The 19,199-nt window shown below is 51.9% G+C and overlaps 4 protein-coding genes across 4 annotated transcripts; 1 reads left to right on the top strand and 3 right to left on the bottom strand.

Annotated features, from left to right (window-relative positions):
- Positions 1-2,651: 2,651 nt before the first annotated feature.
- On the bottom strand, positions 2,652-8,580 carry SGS1_2 (ATP-dependent DNA helicase sgs1; the record flags this gene model as incomplete). The annotated part of the gene is made up of 5 exons (XM_036779758.1): positions 2,652-4,644; positions 4,702-5,137; positions 5,192-6,678; positions 6,731-7,189; positions 7,253-8,580. The coding sequence occupies 5 exons, from the start codon at positions 8,578-8,580 to the stop codon at positions 2,652-2,654; spliced, it is 5,703 nt and encodes a 1,900-aa protein (XP_036629147.1).
- An 832-nt stretch (positions 8,581-9,412) lies between these two features.
- On the bottom strand, positions 9,413-10,738 carry PC9H_010263 (uncharacterized protein; the record flags this gene model as incomplete). Its single annotated transcript, XM_036779757.1, has 4 exons — positions 9,413-10,054; positions 10,114-10,133; positions 10,178-10,421; positions 10,490-10,738. 4 exons carry the CDS (start codon positions 10,736-10,738, stop codon positions 9,413-9,415), a joined length of 1,155 nt encoding a protein of 384 aa, XP_036629146.1.
- A 4,870-nt stretch (positions 10,739-15,608) lies between these two features.
- On the bottom strand, positions 15,609-16,823 carry PC9H_010262 (uncharacterized protein; the record flags this gene model as incomplete). Its single annotated transcript, XM_036779756.1, has 4 exons — positions 15,609-15,873; positions 16,102-16,295; positions 16,622-16,734; positions 16,793-16,823. The coding sequence occupies 4 exons, from the start codon at positions 16,821-16,823 to the stop codon at positions 15,609-15,611; spliced, it is 603 nt and encodes a 200-aa protein (XP_036629145.1).
- Positions 16,824-17,078: 255 nt separating this feature from the next.
- On the top strand, positions 17,079-18,115 carry PC9H_010261 (uncharacterized protein; the record flags this gene model as incomplete). Its single annotated transcript, XM_036779755.1, has 4 exons — positions 17,079-17,140; positions 17,190-17,319; positions 17,396-17,629; positions 17,684-18,115. The coding sequence occupies 4 exons, from the start codon at positions 17,079-17,081 to the stop codon at positions 18,113-18,115; spliced, it is 858 nt and encodes a 285-aa protein (XP_036629144.1).
- Positions 18,116-19,199: the final 1,084 nt, after the last annotated feature.

Below are 19,199 nucleotides of genomic sequence, written 5' to 3'. Positions count from 1 at the left end.
ACCGGGGATCACTATGCAGAGTCCAAGAGCTCCAGGAGACGTTCAGATGTCTTTCGCGTAGGCATACTCCAGATGATCGCGCCCCATGACGCTCCTTCCACTCCGTCGTCCATCCAACTTCGTCCAACCGCAAGCAGCACCTGCATTATGCAACCAAATCCGGGCGAGCACAACCCCATCCTGCATGTAAAGCCAAACCCGATGTGTGCCTTGATTTCTTTGCGGAAAGTCTTCCAGGCGGCCGCCTCTTGTATGGTATTTTTGAAGCGCGCCGATTTCAATGGGTTTTTCGTTCATAAAACGAATTCGCAGTTGAGTCGAAATTTTTATGATGAACCAATGTAATCTTCAAGTTAAAGGATTGATTGGGGGAACCACGGGGGCCTAAAGAGTGGCTATAATAGAAGGCGACAATTGCGATCATCATCCGTCCATGAAGTGAAAACTACAGAGAACGTGCGGCCAACCGTGGAGGTTATGATAGGGGCCGAATGCGATGATTGGGAAGATCGTGGACGAGGAACGCTGCTGACAACCTTCGGTGAACCGTACAGGTTTCCAGCAGGTAAGGTACGAATGCGATGATTAGGAGGATCATTGACAAGGAACGCTGCTGACAACCTTCGGTGAACCGTACAGGTTTCCAGCAGGCAAGGTAGAAGGTGAAGATGTCGGTGGCCTGGAGCTGACTACTGCGTAGATTTTGCAGCAATTCGTGGGGTAAGTATGGAATGTCGTAATTGTGGTGATCCGCTGTAGAGTGGGTGGGACTGTGAACCGTGGAGGACTTGAGGGCGGCATTACAAAGATCGTCGGCAGGAAACGCTGCTGAGAACCTTCGGTGAACCGTACAGGTTTCCAGCAGGTAAGGTACGAATGCGATGATTAGAAGATCGTCGGCAGAAAACGCTGCTGAGAACCTTCGGTGAACCGTGCAGGTTTCAGCAGGCAAGGTACAGAGGTGAGGACCGCGACGACCGTCTGCAGAATAAACGCCGAGGAGAACTCGCAGTTATTATGCAGAGTCGTGGTGATTGCGAATATCATCGCGAAAGTGATCACTGCAAGAAACCTTCGGTGAAACCGTGCAGGTGGCCGCTCGCGTAGAATGTAATGGTGGAGCCGACACCACAGAGATCCCGCGGTTAACTGTGCAGAGTTGCAGGAGTGGAATGTGATGATTGCGACAATCGTCGGTGGAGAAACCCAGCGGTCAACCGTCCAGGTTTGCATTGCAAGCGTCGGCAGGGAACCCTACTGAAAACCTTCGGTGGGCCGTACAGGTTTCCAGTAGGTTAGGTGCTCAAGTGTGAATGATCGCGACGTTTGTCTGTAGAGTCGATGCCGCAGGGAGTCTGCGGTGAACCGTGCAGAGCCCGAGAGCGGCCGAATGCGACGATCGTCCGTGGATCGAGCAAGAGGCAGGCAAACCGGACGAACAACTGCTCTGTGTGCTGACATCGATCGATGGTATCGACGGAGTCGATGGAGAAGGCGAGTGGGAGTCGTGACACGCGGTCGGTGAACCGTGCCCGCTACATCAAGAAGAGCAGCACTGCGTTTGATCCATGTTGATCATGAACGACGGTCATATCCTGAAAATGGCCATGTACAAAACATCACTCATCGCGCGATTTTCGCAGAAAGTGGCAAACTTACGAGTGGACTACCCGCACTACATCTATCTGCCGTGTTGGTCTTCAAATCGTTTCGAATCACTAAGAGCAGGTCGCATATGCCTGGAGCAGTAGGTGGACTGGAGAAGGTGCGCGCCGACAAGGGTAGGAAAATGCAGGTGTAAACAACCCCATCGGAGCTTTAAGCTTGATAGGGGCTAGTTTGAACGCCTCCTTTCAGGCTTTCTGACAACATTGAAGGTTCAACAGGGATCCGGAAGAGTCCCAGATCAATATTAGACAGGCCGTAGAAATAACGAGCATTGGCTGGGTTAGACATATGCATGCAGGTGTAAACAACCCCATCGGAGCTTCAAGCTTGATAGGGGCTAGCGTCGCGGGGCCTCACAGCTTGGTTTCTCCTCGCATGCGAGGAAAGATCACAGCAAAATTGGAACCCTTACTCACCACTCTGAAGCGAAATTTACCCAAATTTCTCTTGGCCTGCAGCCGGTGCGGGCACTTAGCACAATTTTTGGCCAGCGTAACGCATACGGCACGCAAATAAACACCAGCAACCGTGAACACTTGCTGTAACGCGTAGCAAGGCGTGAACAGTTAGTCAAAATGGGACAGTAACTCGAGTGAAATGTGACTCGCCGAGTCGCATTCACCTGTTCCTGGGCTTCGCGCGCTAGCTAGTGAAATGAAGGAGGCGTACCTGCCGTCTGAGATGGTGAGTTGGGGCTATCCACTGTTTTCCTGCTCTCGGTATCTGAGGGTATCTCGGAAATTCCGATGACTGGGTACTTAACCAAGTCAAGGAGCTGTCTAGCCCATCAGAGTTCTGAAATTACAAAGCTATCATCTATCTTAATACTAGGAACGAATTACGCCGGATGAAGCATACCAAAGAGAGTCCGTGAATCAGTACTCAGTACTGCACTAATAATATACAGTACGAAATATACAGAGGGTCGAAGGCAAAGAATTTAAGAATGTAAGTGCTGCTGTGCCGATACGCCACATAAAATATTAGTCGCCCAGTTTCGGCTGGCATAGCCAAAGCACTAGTTCGATGGCATTGCTAAAGCATTCAGCATTTTGATGCTTAACAAGCCATTTACCTAGGTCATTGAGCGACATACCCTCCATCAGTCCACACCCACCGAACTGTTTTACTGCTGATGTCAAAACACTAGGTGTTGACCAGATGTACCAGACGAGCGGCACAACTACATTCGCCAACCCGCCACATGTCGGATTCTGCGCCTGATTGATCACTCCGTGCGTGGGAGGCAGGAACAGTCCTCCCGCAGGGCGGTCAGATTGCGGTAAATGGCACCTAAAGCAGTAGGTGTATTTCACTGTGTAATGCATGGCATTGCGAAGTTTCGTGGAGCCTGCGAGGTGACCATTGAACTCTCCATCCGCCGATTTGCAGCCGGTAAAGACAGTGTGGTCTTTGGGGGCATCACGGCCATGCCATATCCAGCAGACTGCGCACTTATGCTGCAAACGAAGACAGATCGAGGCTAGCAGCTGGTACTTCTGCTCTTTCCTCATCGTTTGATCCCGGTGACGAGCATGGTCCATCAGAACTGGCATTCCCGTTCGATTTGGAGCTTGTCGCAATTGTTGATCGTTTGGACGAGTTGGCGTGGAAGCGTCACAACGATGCTTATTTATCAGAGGTTGAATCGATGAAGTGGAGGTTGAAGGCTGATACTGCTGTTTCAGAGCGTTTGGAGGAGCTGCGTAAGAACGTTGGCGCTTGTGCGCTGGTTGAGCGGCAGTTGGCTGCGTCTGATCAATCGTGCGCTTCGAAGTATGGGCTGGCGGCGATGGGGGCGGAAGAAGGGGAAGAACGGGATGAATCGATGAGACAGAGGTCGAAGTCTGGGGTGTGGAAGCAACGGAAGTAGGTTTCGTGTCATCACTGAACATCCTGAGGCATTCGTCCAACGCAGCAGGATCTATATTCATGATGCTGTCGTTGCCAAAGGTGTCATCGTAGTCATCGTCAGTCATAGTCTTACTAGCCAGATCTGATCCTTGGGCGGTGGCGGGGAGCACCTGGTGCGAGGGCCTTGACCCCGGATGCGTGCCTTGGTTCGACTCAGTCAACTTGCTGAGCGCCAGGACTCGGCGCAATATTGGGTGCTGGGGGTCGCAGTTGAAGCACGGCTGGGCTTCATCAACGAGATTGTTTAGATCATTGCAGTCGGCCGGAAACCCGTTGAATGTCAGCGACAGATGATGGTGAAGGCAAGTTTTGGCTGGGGTCGCCATAAAAGCGTTGGTCTCCTTGATACACATCAAGTCCTCCGCTCCCCGTATTGGATCAACATACGACTTATTGTGTTCTGTGACCACAATTGCGAGTGACGGCTTGGTACCGCGGGCACCACGACCAGCGCCTTGGAAGATATTGTAGATGGAGAAAATGGATCCACCTGTTATAACCGCGCCAACATTCGGGTGGTCCACGCCATGGATCATGCCCGTTGTAGCAACGATCCATTGATACGAATCAACCTGCGATCCATCTGACTGGGAGTCCATCCACTTGCGCTCGTTGTCCATTTTCAAGGCGTAAGTGAGATCCGAGTGCGAGCAGCAGTCATCGAAGTGCTTGGCTATAGCATCGCACATTCTAATGCTCTCCACATAAATGATTCCCTTCTGGTACGGTGCAAGATACTCGGTCGACAACATCCGGGCGACATGGACAATAAATGAATCAAGAGGAGTGAGGGAGCTATCGATGGCGACCTTCATGTAGCGAATGCGAGGCTGGTAGACCGGTGCACGGATAAAGCGGGTCTTAAGATGTGCGCCGACCATAGCAAGCAGGGTTTCCTGCTTGTCGACCGGAAGAGTTGCGGTAAGATAGATTTTTTGGATTGGATAGTCGGCAAGCGTACAAAGCTTCGCAAACTTGGTGCGGAAGCCACTTTGTGTCATAACCTGGTGCGCCTCATCAATTACCACCCGTACAAGCCGGTGCTGCTGGTCCGCATAAAATCTACCATCAGAGAACACAGTCAGATTAAGTGCGAGTGCTTGGTTCACAGCAGCTTACTGGCCAAAAACGGGAGATGTAGCGGTTTCCAGAGCGACGAATATGAGGTTGGAGTCCCCGATTTCACGGTCGGTGGCCTTGAAGTGTTTTACTTTGAGCCCAAACGACGCAGCCTTCGCAAGCTGATCACGAAGTAGGACCTGGTTCGGAATTATGACCATGGTGAGCTTTCCTAACTCGGCCTCTTTCAACGCCGGCAGTAGGTACGCAAGGCTTTTGCCGCCACCTGTTGGTAAGATACCAACAAAATTCTCTGTCGCTGCAAGCGCGGCTTCGACAATCTGGCGCTGTTGAATGGAGCGAAAGGCGGCTGACTCGTCTTTGAGCAAGCAACGGAGTAGGTCGAGAGCATAACCTGGCCCGTCGACTGTGATTTGAGTCTGCTGTAGATTTCGATGGTCCGACAGAAGTTGCTCCGAAATCTCTGGTATATCGCCTTTTACAGTGGTAAGTTTAATGACAGAGTCAAGTATAATTTGTAGTTGCTTACCGTCCATGTCTACGTTCACTGGATCAAGCGGCATAACTGGAGGAGATTGGAATGCGGATGGCGTAGGTGCTGCAGGAGGATGGGTATGGTGTGTAACCGGTGTTGGGAGTGGGACATGGCGCGCAAACTCCACCATAGCGTCAGCAATTGACTGCTTTATCTCGTTGCGCGTATCGGTCTTGAAGGATGCAAGCGTTCTGGTGAGCATGGATTGCGTTTCAATGAACATCCCACAGATAGCCTGCATATCCACGCTCTGATCGGGAGTAGAACCGTTGATATCGGGCTCAACCGGTGGATATATGCCTCGTTTCGCCTCGTACATCAGTTTCTTGCGAAGGCAGCAAGGAACAAGAGGCGGCAAACCGGGAGCACAGCCAAGCACGTGATGCCATGCCATAGAAGCAGCTTCATAGTCCTGAAGAGCGTCGCTTGACATGGCAGGGAGATGGTTCATCTCGGGGGCGTACATCTTGCGCTCGACAGCCAGAGAATGGCCCCGCTGCCGAGCGAGTACATCATCGACGTCGAAGCTTTTCTGGACAAAGTCGTTGCCCAGGTATACGCGTCCAAGCTCGACGGTCAGCTGGCGCATATTTCTAAGGCCGGCATTTTTGATGCGACAGTACTTCCACAGCAGCGATTGCAGAAGATTGCTGAACTTTGAGCTGTCTTTTTCCGTACAATATGGCGGATAGAGATACTCGTCGTAGCGCTGACCGACCTCTTCCGAATATGCAATTCGCACAAGTACTTGTTCCATCGGACGTATGCCGACAATGAGCTTGAGTATCATGGAGCGAAGGCGAGGATGGGCCAGCTCGACGATGAATGACTCGTGACCTATCTCGCTTTCGTTCTTGACTCGCCGTGTGACGAAGTACATCTTCTCGTTGTTGACGAAGATATTGCGAGGGCGAACTGAGTTGACTATCTTGTGCTCCATGAACTCCGTTCCGCGTGGATGTGGCCCGCAAGTATTCAGCGCATAGACGGAGATTAAGTCAGTGATATCAGCAGTTTGTTTTAGAACCTTGTGAACAGCGTCCATATTCCACAAGGGGTCTCCTGAGCTGCTGACTTTCATCAGCTTCAGGTCCTCGTCCTTCAGATGGATATCCATGAGTTGATCGCTTCGCGTAACCAGCTTGGAGATATCGCTGAAGTAGCCTTGCCCTCGAGATGTCGTGTTCCAGTCCTCGACAGCATCGCCTGGAATTTGCAAGTCGATATCTTGCCCACGGAAGAGGTCTACGATCTTCCGCTCGATGTCGTTGGCCATATCGTTCAATCCAGCCACATAATCTGGAACAACTATCTGGCTCTCCTTGTACGAGATCCTACTGCCGTCACTCTCCACTTTGCAAATGGGTGGCGTTGTGGTCAACTCCACCAGGCTGGCGTAATACCCTGCATAGTCGTTGGCCACTGAGAAAGCGGAGTTAGTTCCAGGGGCCAAGTCCTTGATAACATAATGCGCAATCGCCCTTGAAGTGACATTTCAATTGGAGAGAGATTGATAGAATAGATGCAACTCACTTCGAAGGATTATTGCCAAATTCGCCTAGATGACGGTCTGCCTCGAACCAAACAATAATCCGGCATAAGTACTTGGTTTTGGCGAAGTAACCAGTAAGCAAGTGTGGCGGAAGGAAGGTGCCATCTTCTCGTAACGCATTGAGTGCATAAGCGCATTCGATAAGCTGGCTAAACTTATCAGAGGCATCGAACGGACGTGTAAAGTCGAAGGCGGAAAAGAAGGGGTATATGAAGGCGTGGAGGGCGTCCAAGGCGGCAGACGTCTTGTTTGGTTCTTCAAGTGCCTTCAATAACGCTGCTCCTCGATCTTTCTCCGCAGGGTCAAGAGGCCAGGAGTAATCTGTTTGATTTTCCGAGAGCATACGCAATGCGGCTACAACGATCTGAGCCAGAAATCGGGAATAATCTGTAACTGTCTCAGGCTTGCCGTGGACTCGGAACGCTTTGCTACCATGGGCGCTAAGAAAGGCATAGACTGAACATCGATGATTGTGGGATGAAATTAGAGCATATAGTACGCACATCGGCCAGCTTTCGAGCGCTTTGCGGACGTCGAGGGGAGTGTTTTTGATTCTAACACCAGTATCTGTTACGTACTTTACGCATAAGGGCATAACCTCAGCGAACGGGTCTATTGCATCCTTTGGACGGCTCGGGAGATCCATCATCGCCATCACTGGCCTAAGTATCCTGCGATTTGCGGTCCATTTCTCCAAGTATTTGTCCCAATTGGTCACGCGCAAGTGCAGAGGGCGATGAAGGTCATTTGCCGCCGGAGAAATGACGTCCGGCTTGCGCAAAGTAGGCTTAACCTTTTCTAAGTATACCGAGAAGGGATCATGAGCCATCGTTGGACGAGGCGGAGCTAAGACCTGGAAGAAGCGTTGTGGAGACGGGTCGAAAAAGGTTTGCACGAAACCATCCTTCGCGGCTGTTAATGCGGTGGCACCGCACTTCTCTGCATTTGAATGCGTGGAGTAGTGAATTCGAAAGGTGCTTTGCCCGGGGGCTCCAAAGTTGCAACCCTTGACGGAGCAACAGTATTTGACAGGATGGACTTTAAGGCCTTCGACGGCTTTGCCTATCTCGGTAGGCTTGGAAACATCGTCAGTCGGAAGAAGTCGCCCTTCATCTACGAGACGATCTATAGAAGCGATGTCGTCTGGGCTCAAGACGATTCCGTGGCGCTTCAGATGTCCTTTCACATGAGCTGGAGTCCAAGCGCACTCGCATGTAATGCACAAGAGAACCTTGTACATCACATTAAGGCGGAGGTTGAGTCTAGTGAGCCAAGGTGAATCTTCGACCTCGCCGTTTAAGTCAAGACTCTGGCAAGCTGAACCAAGAGACGGTTCAACCAGCGCAGATGCCGGTGAGGCAGGGAGCGATTCATAATCCAATAGTTCTTCCGTACTTTCCACCGAGGATGAGTTCGGAGAAGGAGCGCGTGATATACCCTCCATTGGAACCTCTTTGTCATTTTCCACCGAGACGGGGTTCGGAGAAGGAGGAGGTGATATATACTCCAAGGGATGGTCTTTGTAACTTTCATCCGAGGCTAGGTTCGGAGAGGGAGGGCGTGATTGTTGGAACGGAGAGTACTCCAGGGTACGTTTTTCGTACAGCTCCGCTGAGGCTGGGCCCACAGAAGGAGCGCGTGAGAGTGGGGGACCGGTAAGATCATCGCCCAGTGAAGGAGGAGAGGTAGGCTGAGATCGAAGACCAGGTGAGGGGAGTTCACCTTCGTCCAACTCCGGTTCGGGAGATAGTGAAGGGAAAAAGATCTGCTCCCGGACACCAAAATCCTTGCCCTTTGCCTGATGATGCGTTGTTTTGATATGTGCTTTCATAGTGGGAATAGGTATGCAGGTGAACGTTATGCCAACGGCAGCACAGGCCGGGCATGCAATGTGAGCGACGGGCGTTGCTCTAGTCACGGTGTAGACTTGTTTAGCTAATAAACAATAGACGGACAAATTAGAAGAGGATGAGAAACGGCACGACCTAATGGCGCACCTCTGAAGATCTCAACTGAGGCCAAATGGTTTCTCTTTATATGGCTTAAACACGAGTCTCGGTCCTTGAAGCCGGCTGCATCGCAGAATGAGCAAGTGACCATCCTGCAATAGAAATGGACATGGTTGAGTACTGGGAATTGAAGACATATAATAACTCCAACTGACCTTGAAGTCGAGAATAATGAGTAGGTGAAACAATATCTATCTTGCTGTATGACGGACTTGAAGAGGACCTCAGACATACCCAACTGGCATCAGTATTCGCACACTTTGATTGCCGGAGGTTGCGCAATGTTGTGCAATCTCGCAAGCGCCACAATGCGCAGTTGCCACAATGCGCAATCGCCACAATCAGGCCTTACTTTTCTGCAATCGAGTTCCAATTTCCTTGCACAGAACCTCGCAACCAGTCATACTCGGCAATTCAACAGAGACGACCGACGGCATCAACGTAGACGTTATCGTGCGGTCGGTGAAACCGTTCCCACAGATCTTCCACCGATGGCCGCGGTTTGAACTCTTGACAACCACAAAAAGTTATGAGTGAGCGACATGAGCGTCGCTCGTTCATTCCGGCACGGGGTGTACGCAGCAGATAAAGGAAACATAAGGGGAAAGACAAAGAATAGGAGGTATTGCATCACTGGACGAGATGGATACCCTCTCAAAATTGTTGTCTGTTCTTTTTCGCCTCGACCTCTACATCAACTCCATCACGTTTCCTTTTCCTATCGTGGATGTTCTCCTTTTCGTGGTTCTCCTTCGATATACCGCCTTGAAGCCTGGGTGTGGAAAAATCGTAGCGAGCTTGGTCACCGGCCTTGTGTAGAGCGGCAAACTTTTGAGAATATATGTCTGCGACGACAGAAGACATCATGTCGAAAGCGTTATAATCGATGATGGCTTCGCAGGCCATGGCGTAAGAAGTAGCATTTGCTTCAACGTCCAAACGTTGTCCATCACCTGGACGAACGGGGATATCCAAGGCCACCTCGACGGGAATGTCCTCAGCCACCGTGAAGCTAGGAAGCGACGCCAGCAAATGAGGGAGCTTGGCGCGATGCTCCTCAACAGCGAGGACCTCGGCTGATGTCAAGGCCGACTTCTCGGCGTCTGACAGCCAGCCTAGGTCGAGGAGACAGCGAAGGTAAGTCGTATTCAGCACCAGCTTTCGCTGTTGTAGGATGCACCGGGCATGGGCAAGAGCCGCAAGAGGGTTGACTTCGGTGATCTGCCGCGGAGTATCCGGCTTGACAAAGCCAAGCGCGAGCATAGCTTCATAGAATGTTGTATATCGAGGGGCTGGCTGTGAAAGCAGCAACGTCAGCACATCACTGGGGCCTTTGTTATCATAAAGAGCCATACCTCGTCGCTCATGGAGGAATCTGAACGTAGTTGGATGAGAAACGCGATGTCGTCTGTTGTCCACTTTGTCCCACGACTGGATTAGTAATTTCCCATGCAGCGCTCTCAGGCATCCGCAAGGCATCCGCGCGCAATGGCGAGAAAGATGTGGATGTGTCAGTGACGCGCATTGTGATAACCCAAACGCGCATAATTCGGCTAATTTGTAGCTGTCCGAGCTGCGGCGCAAGAAAAAAACATCCGAAAGTCCTCCCCATGAGCACGGATGGCGTTTTCGCGTCTGCGGAGGGTTTACGAGCAGAAATCCACTGGTACTGAGCAGAATCAACCCCCCGGCGCGCCATGGATTTCAGTGACGCGACGAATCGGCGCCTACAACGCCCTTATCCTTCCTGTCCGATCCTTTGGGCTTCGTCGGCTGCTCGGAAGGCTCCTCCCGCGTTCCCTGCGGTGAGTGACCAACGACGTACCCACTCGTCTGCCCATCGCGCGGCGGAACGGGGTTAGACGCGATGCGAGAGCGATGGAAGGTTTGGGCAATGTTGCCCGAGGAGCTGCTCGGGGTGGCGCGGCGCTGGGCATTCGGCACGTCAGGAGGTGTAACGAAACGTTGCAACCAAGTCATGGAGATAGACTAGAACTCGAAAGCGGTGACGGGCTTGCAACGACTACACGGACGTTCAATCAAAGTACGCCTACGAAAACGACAAGCCCTTCTTTCTCCTCTGCGTCCTGCGTCATCCAGAATCTGTCCCCCGCTTGCCTCCGTCCAGCGTCTAGGTCTGTTCCCACTCGCCCCGCCTCGCCAAGTCAACAGCTGGCTAGCTAGCATGTTCTGCACACCGGTGTAGTACGCAGGTCGGTGCGGAGCTTGGGTTGATTCTGGTGTACTGCCCTGCCCTGGGTTCTTGTCCTTGGTGTCGCGGGTCGTGGGTTGTGTCCACCTTTCATCGCAGGGCTGGACTCGCCCGTGCGCACCCCCCCCCCATACGCCCAGTTACTCGACGGCGTCACTTTCGATTTGGATTGGGAATATCCCTCGTGCCCAGCCTTTGATGTATTTGCAAACACCCGCTACCCAATCCTCGGGAGGGTATGCATACGCCTGTTAGGTGCTCCCTGCTGCGCACCATGCAAGGCCGCGGCGAGTATGATTAAGATAAGAATATAATGCGAAGACGACAACGATTCTGAGGAGTACGGCCGCCACGGGTCCGTCTGAGTCGTGGTTTGCTACTGGCGCATCGGTGGAGGGTAGTACACCTTGTTGGGTGGGGAGTGTGGCAAAAAGGATCTTCTTGAGGTGGACGGACTGGTGGCGTTCATGCCAAGGCTTGAACGAGGCAGGGGAGGTGGAGTTGTGTAAGAGGAGGAGCCAGGGTGGTAGCTGAGCGCTGAGTGATCGTAACGTCGCAGAGGTGACGCGTGGGGATACGCACATGGAACGACGGCTGCGCTGCTGTGCGACAACGACAAGTCTGGCAGCATGCGTCGTTCGGACAAGGTGGGCTCTCCATCCTCATGCGGAATCAAAGAGCTCCAGGAGCCGTTCGAATGTCCGAGGGCAGCGAATGCGACTAAATAAAGGTATTGGATAGCATATGAGATACGCGTCAGGGGGAGGACGAGTGCTTAAGGCGGTAGATTAGGCAGTGATAAAAGTCTGGCGAGCTACGTCTTCAAGCAGCACAGTAAGTAATTAGGGCAGCGTCTAGCGCAAAAGGACTTACTGGAGACCTTTTTGATACTATGTCCTCTGCTCCGCAGCATGTGTGCCTTGATTTCTTTGCGGAAAGTCTTCCAGGCGGCCGCCTCTTGTATGGTATTTTTGAAGCGCGCCGATTTCAATGGGTTTTTCGTTCATAAAACGAATTCGCAGTTGAGTCGAAATTTTTATGATGAACCAATGTAATCCTCAAGTTAAAGGATTGATTGGGGGAACCACGGGGGCCTAAAGAGTGGCTATAATAGAAGGCGACAATTGCGATCATCGTCCGTCCATGAAGTGAAAACTACAGAGAACGTGCGGCCAACCGTGGAGGTTATGATAGGGGCCGAATGCGATGATTGGGAAGATCGTGGACGAGGAACGCTGCTGACAACCTTCGGTGAACCGTACAGGTTTCCAGCAGGTAAGGTACGAATGCGATGATTAGGAGGATCATTGACAAGGAACGCTGCTGACAACCTTCGGTGAACCGTACAGGTTTCCAGCAGGCAAGGTAGAAGGTGAAGATGTCGGTGGCCTGGAGCTGACTACTGCGTAGATTTTGCAGCAATTCGTGGGGTAAGTATGGAATGTCGTAATTGTGGTGATCCGCTGTAGAGTGGGTGGGACTGTGAACCGTGGAGGACTTGAGGGCGGCATTACAAAGATCGTCGGCAGGAAACGCTGCTGAGAACCTTCGGTGAACCGTACAGGTTTCCAGCAGGTAAGGTACGAATGCGATGATTAGAAGATCGTCGGCAGAAAACGCTGCTGAGAACCTTCGGTGAACCGTGCAGGTTTCAGCAGGCAAGGTACAGAGGTGAGGACCGCGACGACCGTCTGCAGAATAAACGCCGAGGAGAACTCGCAGTTATTATGCAGAGTCGTGGTGATTGCGAATATCATCGCGAAAGTGATCACTGCAAGAAACCTTCGGTGAAACCGTGCAGGTGGCCGCTCGCGTAGAATGTAATGGTGGAGCCGACACCACAGAGATCCCGCGGTTAACTGTGCAGAGTTGCAGGAGTGGAATGTGATGATTGCGACAATCGTCGGTGGAGAAACCCAGCGGTCAACCGTCCAGGTTTGCATTGCAAGCGTCGGCAGGGAACCCTACTGAAAACCTTCGGTGGGCCGTACAGGTTTCCAGTAGGTTAGGTGCTCAAGTGTGAATGATCGCGACGTTTGTCTGTAGAGTCGATGCCGCAGGGAGTCTGCGGTGAACCGTGCAGAGCCCGAGAGCGGCCGAATGCGACGATCGTCCGTGGATCGAGCAAGAGGCAGGCAAACCGGACGAACAACTGCTCTGTGTGCTGACATCGATCGATGGTATCGACGGAGTCGATGGAGAAGGCGAGTGGGAGTCGTGACACGCGGTCGGTGAACCGTGCCCGCTACATCAAGAAGAGCAGCACTGCGTTTGATCCATGTTGATCATGAACGACGGTCATATCCTGAAAATGGCCATGTACAAAACATCACTCATCGCGCGATTTTCGCAGAAAGTGGCAAACTTACGAGTGGACTACCCGCACTACATCTATCTGCCGTGTTGGTCTTCAAATCGTTTCGAATCACTAAGAGCAGGTCGCATATGCCTGGAGCAGTAGGTGGACTGGAGAAGGTGCGCGCCGACAAGGGTAGGAAAATGCAGGTGTAAACAACCCCATCGGAGCTTTAAGCTTGATAGGGGCTAGTTTGAACGCCTCCTTTCAGGCTTTCTGACAACATTGAAGGTTCAACAGGGATCCGGAAGAGTCCCAGATCAATATTAGACAGGCCGTAGAAATAACGAGCATTGGCTGGGTTAGACATATGCATGCGCGGAGTACTCCGGTGTTGTCCCGGTCGTGTTCAAGGCAAAGGCATGCGCGCTTAAGACAGCGTTCCTTGCACCGAGCAGAACCTTGGAAATACACAAAAGTCTTATACAACTATTTACGACTTTCCGTATATCACTGTCCACGTGCAAAGCAATTAGCTACCATCCCTCATGGCGACCCATCACGCCATCCTCTTCCTATTGCCTTCCTCCAACTCCAGACTCGCCACCACCGTAATCTCCTGCACAAGATCCTCAACAACCGGTTTCAGCTTCTTCATCCTCTCCGGCACATTCGCATCAACTACAGTACTGATGGCCTTGTCTCTGCAGTGATGAATGCAGGTGAGACTGCGCAGACGGTGGTGTGAAGCCTAGGACGGGGGTGAGAAACCCAGTGAATCCCCTCCGGTGGCTCTGAAGGGCAGACAACGTCAACCTGCTGAACCATTTCTCAGGAGTACGACCGGAAAGACGCTGAAAATGTAGTCAGCCACAACGCCTTCAGAAAACGAACGAATGTAGAACATACCTTGGCGTTACCAGCCGATATGGTAAACGACATTCTGTACAAAGTCTTCGAGGCCAACACTCCACATCAAAGCTCTGTGGTGTTTAACGATGGTGAGTATCGTCGCACCAGCGTGGAACAGGAATGATAATTTTCAAGAGCGATTACTCGGTGATGGGTTGGTGAGCGTCGAGATGTGCTCTTCTGGACGAACTCGTTTGAGCATCAATGCTCATCTCCTCCAGCGTAGTCCCCTATGGAGCTGTAGAACATTGGCGGCCGGATACAAGGATTGTCGACGACGACACGTGGACTTCGTGAGTGGAAGCAATGCAGCCAGTAGCTTTGTGTGCGTCACCAACAGCGTTGACGTCGCTGTTCATGGGTGTGAGGTAGGAAAAGCATAGTCCTTTTTCGTACTTGAGGGCTTGTGTAGGTACAGATCGGCGCCCTCGCCATTGCTATGGTGCGCGGCGCTGCTCGTCGGCCGTGGATCAACGAAGAGTAATCCCTTATGGTACTCAAGAGCCGACTGGGATGAGTGCGTAGCATCGACCAACTCGAACACCGATAAACTCGTTGGTTCAAGCTAAGAAAACGAGGTTCTGTTAATCAGCTTCGCCCAAACTTCGTCGCATAATTTGCTCCAAGATTGAACCAAGTGAAACTCGTATCTGCCGCCACGAGAAAATCGACGCGTGAAGTTTCTCTGTGAGCCCGAGGTTGACGGTGAACGGACAATATTGGCTAAGGCATGGACCGAGTGATCAATTGTAAGCTTGAGTGCTGATATCAAAGTCAAGTTAGTTCCACAACATAGTCGAGGGAAAAAGGAGGGACTAACGAGACGCAGGCGCTAACGGTACGAGATTTGAGCGCCCTTTGTTTGGAGGGAACGACAGTCGCAGTCGCTCATCTAACAATCGAAATCGTACTTTATGTCGGATCGGCCTCGACAATCATATGATCTCAAACTTGGGCCTGACGTTGAAGATTCTCTACGGGGTGAACGTCGGTACAGGTAAGCAGCTGCAGGACATAGGAAATCGACTTCGTACTGGCCGAAAGAGAGCATGGGAAGGTCTTGCTTGAACAAGGGTGCCTCTCGTAGCCAATAATATTACCGTTAATCTCTACACGCAGACGATCCGAAGACGAACATGACAGAACTTGCAAGAATGCTTACGGATACACGCATCAGCAGGGTCTATCTTACCATCCAGTCCACCAACGATCTAACCAACCAAGGATCGCACGATATTCCCGAGCGCATGTATGAAGCTCTGTCACGGCTAAGGCATGTCCATAATCGAGTTCGAGCGACGTGATCTTCGCCTCGAGGAAACGAGCTTGATGTGACCGACTCGGTCAACGTTGTCAAGCCAACATTGCAATATACCATCTTCAAATCCGGACTATGAGAAATCAGACGATGTACAGTTAGCTCAAATGTTTCACAAAGTCGATGCCACAGTCGACTTGGTGTCCTCTGGCGCCACGCCCGACAGAGCAGCTGATGCTGCATCAGGCGACACATCCTTCGCAGCCTCGTTCTCGTGTGTCCCATCATCAACCCACAGCCCACCCCCGTGTATCCACGCAACAACACTGGTCTCGTCCCTCGCAGCGTCGAGGACGCCGATTACGGCTAGGAGCGTAGCGTCGGGTGCGAGGTCTTCATCTTCGAGGTTGGACATCATATGCGCCTTGGAATGCGGCCTCAGGACAAAAAAGTGACAGACAGCATCAAATGAGACTGACTAGAGCGGGACGCGCCAAAGTCCGGACATGTCATAAGTCCCTTGAGTTCACAGACACGTATGGCGACGCGCGGGTCAGCACTGTGTTCTGCTCGTGGGCACTTGGATACAGGCAAAGCCGAGTCTGAATACGGACGGTTGAGATGGCGCTTCACAGAGTGTAAGACTAATCACGTACTATGGGCACTTGCAGTCGTCCGACTCATTCACAATATCCACGATGCTCTCCCTTAGTCGATCAAGGTAATAAATAGCATGCGTGTCATTGGTGGGCGTCGAAGCGATGGGATGGAAATACATGGGATTGGGGATGGTCGTTGCCGATTTGTCGATGCGTTTGAAGGACGAGAGTCCCAAGGCCATCGATGCAAACGGCACGATCTGAGTCAAGGATGGAAAAATGGTACGGCAAGACGAAAGGCGCTGCAGAATGCAAGACGGGAGGTCAGTAACCGTGGTTCGTAGCACCGCAGTCGTTGAAAATGACGGGTATGGAGTCCAAACAGAGACATGAACAGAAGAGAAATGAATGGAAGCAACTCACCAACCAATGCACTGACGAGGAACTCTCGCAAACGCCATCGAAGTCAACGCTCTCAATACCTTGAGCTCACGAGAGGGCGGGGTCGGACAATATCGAACGAATGCGCGCACTACAAAGCCCGTGTCACACGGAAACAGAACATGAGCCTCACGAAGATACTCACCGGTTCGATGGTTTGAGTATGACACTCGTCCCCTTTTGCCTTAGAATATCTGTTCCGTTTAGTGACGATGTATTCGTGCAGGGATTGCTGATGAAGACCTCGGCCGCGGAGGACTCAACTAAACCATTGCATGAGCTTAAGGCAGCAATGGCGGATATTATATAAACGAACCTTTCATAAAAACAGCAGGTGTGGCTGTCATTCTGTGGCAAGCGGCGTAAAGGGCGTAAAGTTCAAATTGCGGCAGCTGGCGGTTGCTGTCCCACGCCCACATTTGCCAAACACCAGCCAAACAAACACCTGGTGTGCAGGCACTTTGTCATACGCGACATATCTCATTCATTTATTCTACGCCTTTACATCCACACCCAGCCTGGTCTCCTTGCCGCCACTGGCGAGGAGCATTCTCCCTATCCGAATGGTACAATTTTATCAAACCTTTTCGCTACTATCGCCCATGTCATCGCGCACGCAGGGCCTGTTCAGACGGTTCGGGCAGCCTTGGCAGTATCACGAGCAGTACGTTTGACTTGTGATCTTAGAAGCTGTAGCTGATAATCTGCTTCAGGTATGAACGGTGCCTCCGCTGCCCAGATTTCCACCAACGAATGCTCAAGAATAGCGTATCTGCCGCCAATGCGGTTTCCCAGGTCGTTACGGGGAAAATATGTCGAGAAATGGGGTACTGGGTCGCAAGGGTCCGGTGCAGTATGTAGTTGGTAAGCAATTTGCTTATCTCTCGTCGAACCAGTATTCATGCCTCGATGTACATAGCTGGCGCAGAACATAAGCGCGTTGAGCGCCGCTGTATATGCAATGCTCAGCAACTGGCTGCCATTGCCGCTGTCGCCTAGCACGCAGCCATCCAACACCACCAAACTCATTCTTAACCTCCACCCGAGTGGAGCATCCACCATACAGATGCTCTCCTGGACACACAGTACTCGCTGGAAGAGTCCTTGCTGCGCCTCCGCCCTCCTGCACTCGTCGTCCCGCCGCGGTGGTCCCGTCCCACCTTTACCGCCGACCATTGCGACCCTCCCCTGAAGTTCAGGTGACCAGTCGCGTCTGGAAACGTACCCTGTGTCCGCTGTGAGGACAGATGTGTCTGTTGGCGAGGGCGATGCTGATGAACGGACTGATGTGGATGCCGAGGCTGAGGATGAGGCGGACGCGTATGTGGATTCGGATGCGGAGGCAGATCCAGAGGTAAAGCTGCTTGAAGCTGTGGACGCTTCCAAGTCGAACTCAACTCGCAGCTCGAGTAGTGGCTGGCCCCAAGGTGGAGGTTTGACGATGGAGTGGCGTGTTCTCTTTCAAATACCAAACCCTCACATCATCATCTTAGTTATTCTCTCGTACTCCTCCAGTTATTTGACCCTCTCTTGCATATCCCATGGCATTGTTCCCTCACCGGTGACCTTCGCTATCCCCGTACTCCTCCAGAATGCTCCCTGGCCATCTCTTGCATGTTTCGACGCATTATTTCGATAATACATCACATTGATGACCTTGGGCGCGCCTGGACTCCTTTAATATGCTCCTTAACCACTCTTACATATTCGAACGCGTTATTTCCTCCATCTCATCGATGATAGTACTACAAACTAGATAAAAAAGCGAGGATGTATATGTGTCTAAGAGAGGAGGGTGGGAGACTAAAACGAAGCGCGTCGCGAGCGCTGCGAGTATGGCTAGAGAGCCTTGTCCTCGCGTCCTAAATACTATGGTACATTATGCGTGACATAACGAGCAACAAAGAGATGGTAGAGACAAAGGGAACGTGACGCGACATGAAAGAGAGAGGCGGGAACAAAGCGGTGTGGTGACGTCACACTGTGCACGCCGCGCGATCATGCCCGACCATGGGAAGCCACCAAACCTCGGGTTTTGCCAGAAATTGTCGGTGATTTCTTGTGATTTCCCTGAAAGATATACTGGCAGTCGAATAATGAAATACGTGACATATTTTATCGGGTTCTAGTTGTCTCATTTCTGCGCTGACTTTTTTCAAGACCTTTTTTCCACTACTCATTATGTCGAGAAAGTCGCAATCTGAACGCACAGCGCTCGAGACAGACTGGTCAATGTCTAGTTCCCAGGTTTCGGAAGACGTCCCATGGAGCCAGTCCTCGCCACAGGCCTCGCGGCCATCCCAGTCACCCCAAGGACGCAGGCATAGTAGGCTACAAGCCATCACGGATGCGCTCAGTGGAAAGGATATCCCGACGACTCGGAAGCCCATGGTACCGTCTTATAATGTAAACAAGCGGCCAATCCCAGCATCGTCACAAGGCGGCGTAGCGAAGCAGCCAAGGCTGTGCCCATCCCAAGGACGCAGTGATAGTAGGTTACAAGCCATCACGGATGCGCTCAGTGGAAAGGATGTCCCGACGACTCGGAAGCTCATGGTACTGTCTTCTAATCTAAACAAGCGGTCAATACCAGCATCGTCGCAAGGCGGCGTCGCGCAGCAGCCAAGGCTGCGTCCATCCAGCAGGAATACCTCAAGCGATGGCCTGAGTGCCTCCATAGTGGAAGGTCCTACGTCGAATACTTCTCGCCCTGTCGCTTCAAC

This window comes from Pleurotus ostreatus, assembly GCF_014466165.1.
Source record: "Pleurotus ostreatus strain PC9 chromosome Unknown scaffold_7, whole genome shotgun sequence".
Taxonomy (NCBI): domain Eukaryota; kingdom Fungi; phylum Basidiomycota; class Agaricomycetes; order Agaricales; family Pleurotaceae; genus Pleurotus; species Pleurotus ostreatus.
This window is presented reverse-complemented; position numbering and strand designations above follow the sequence as displayed.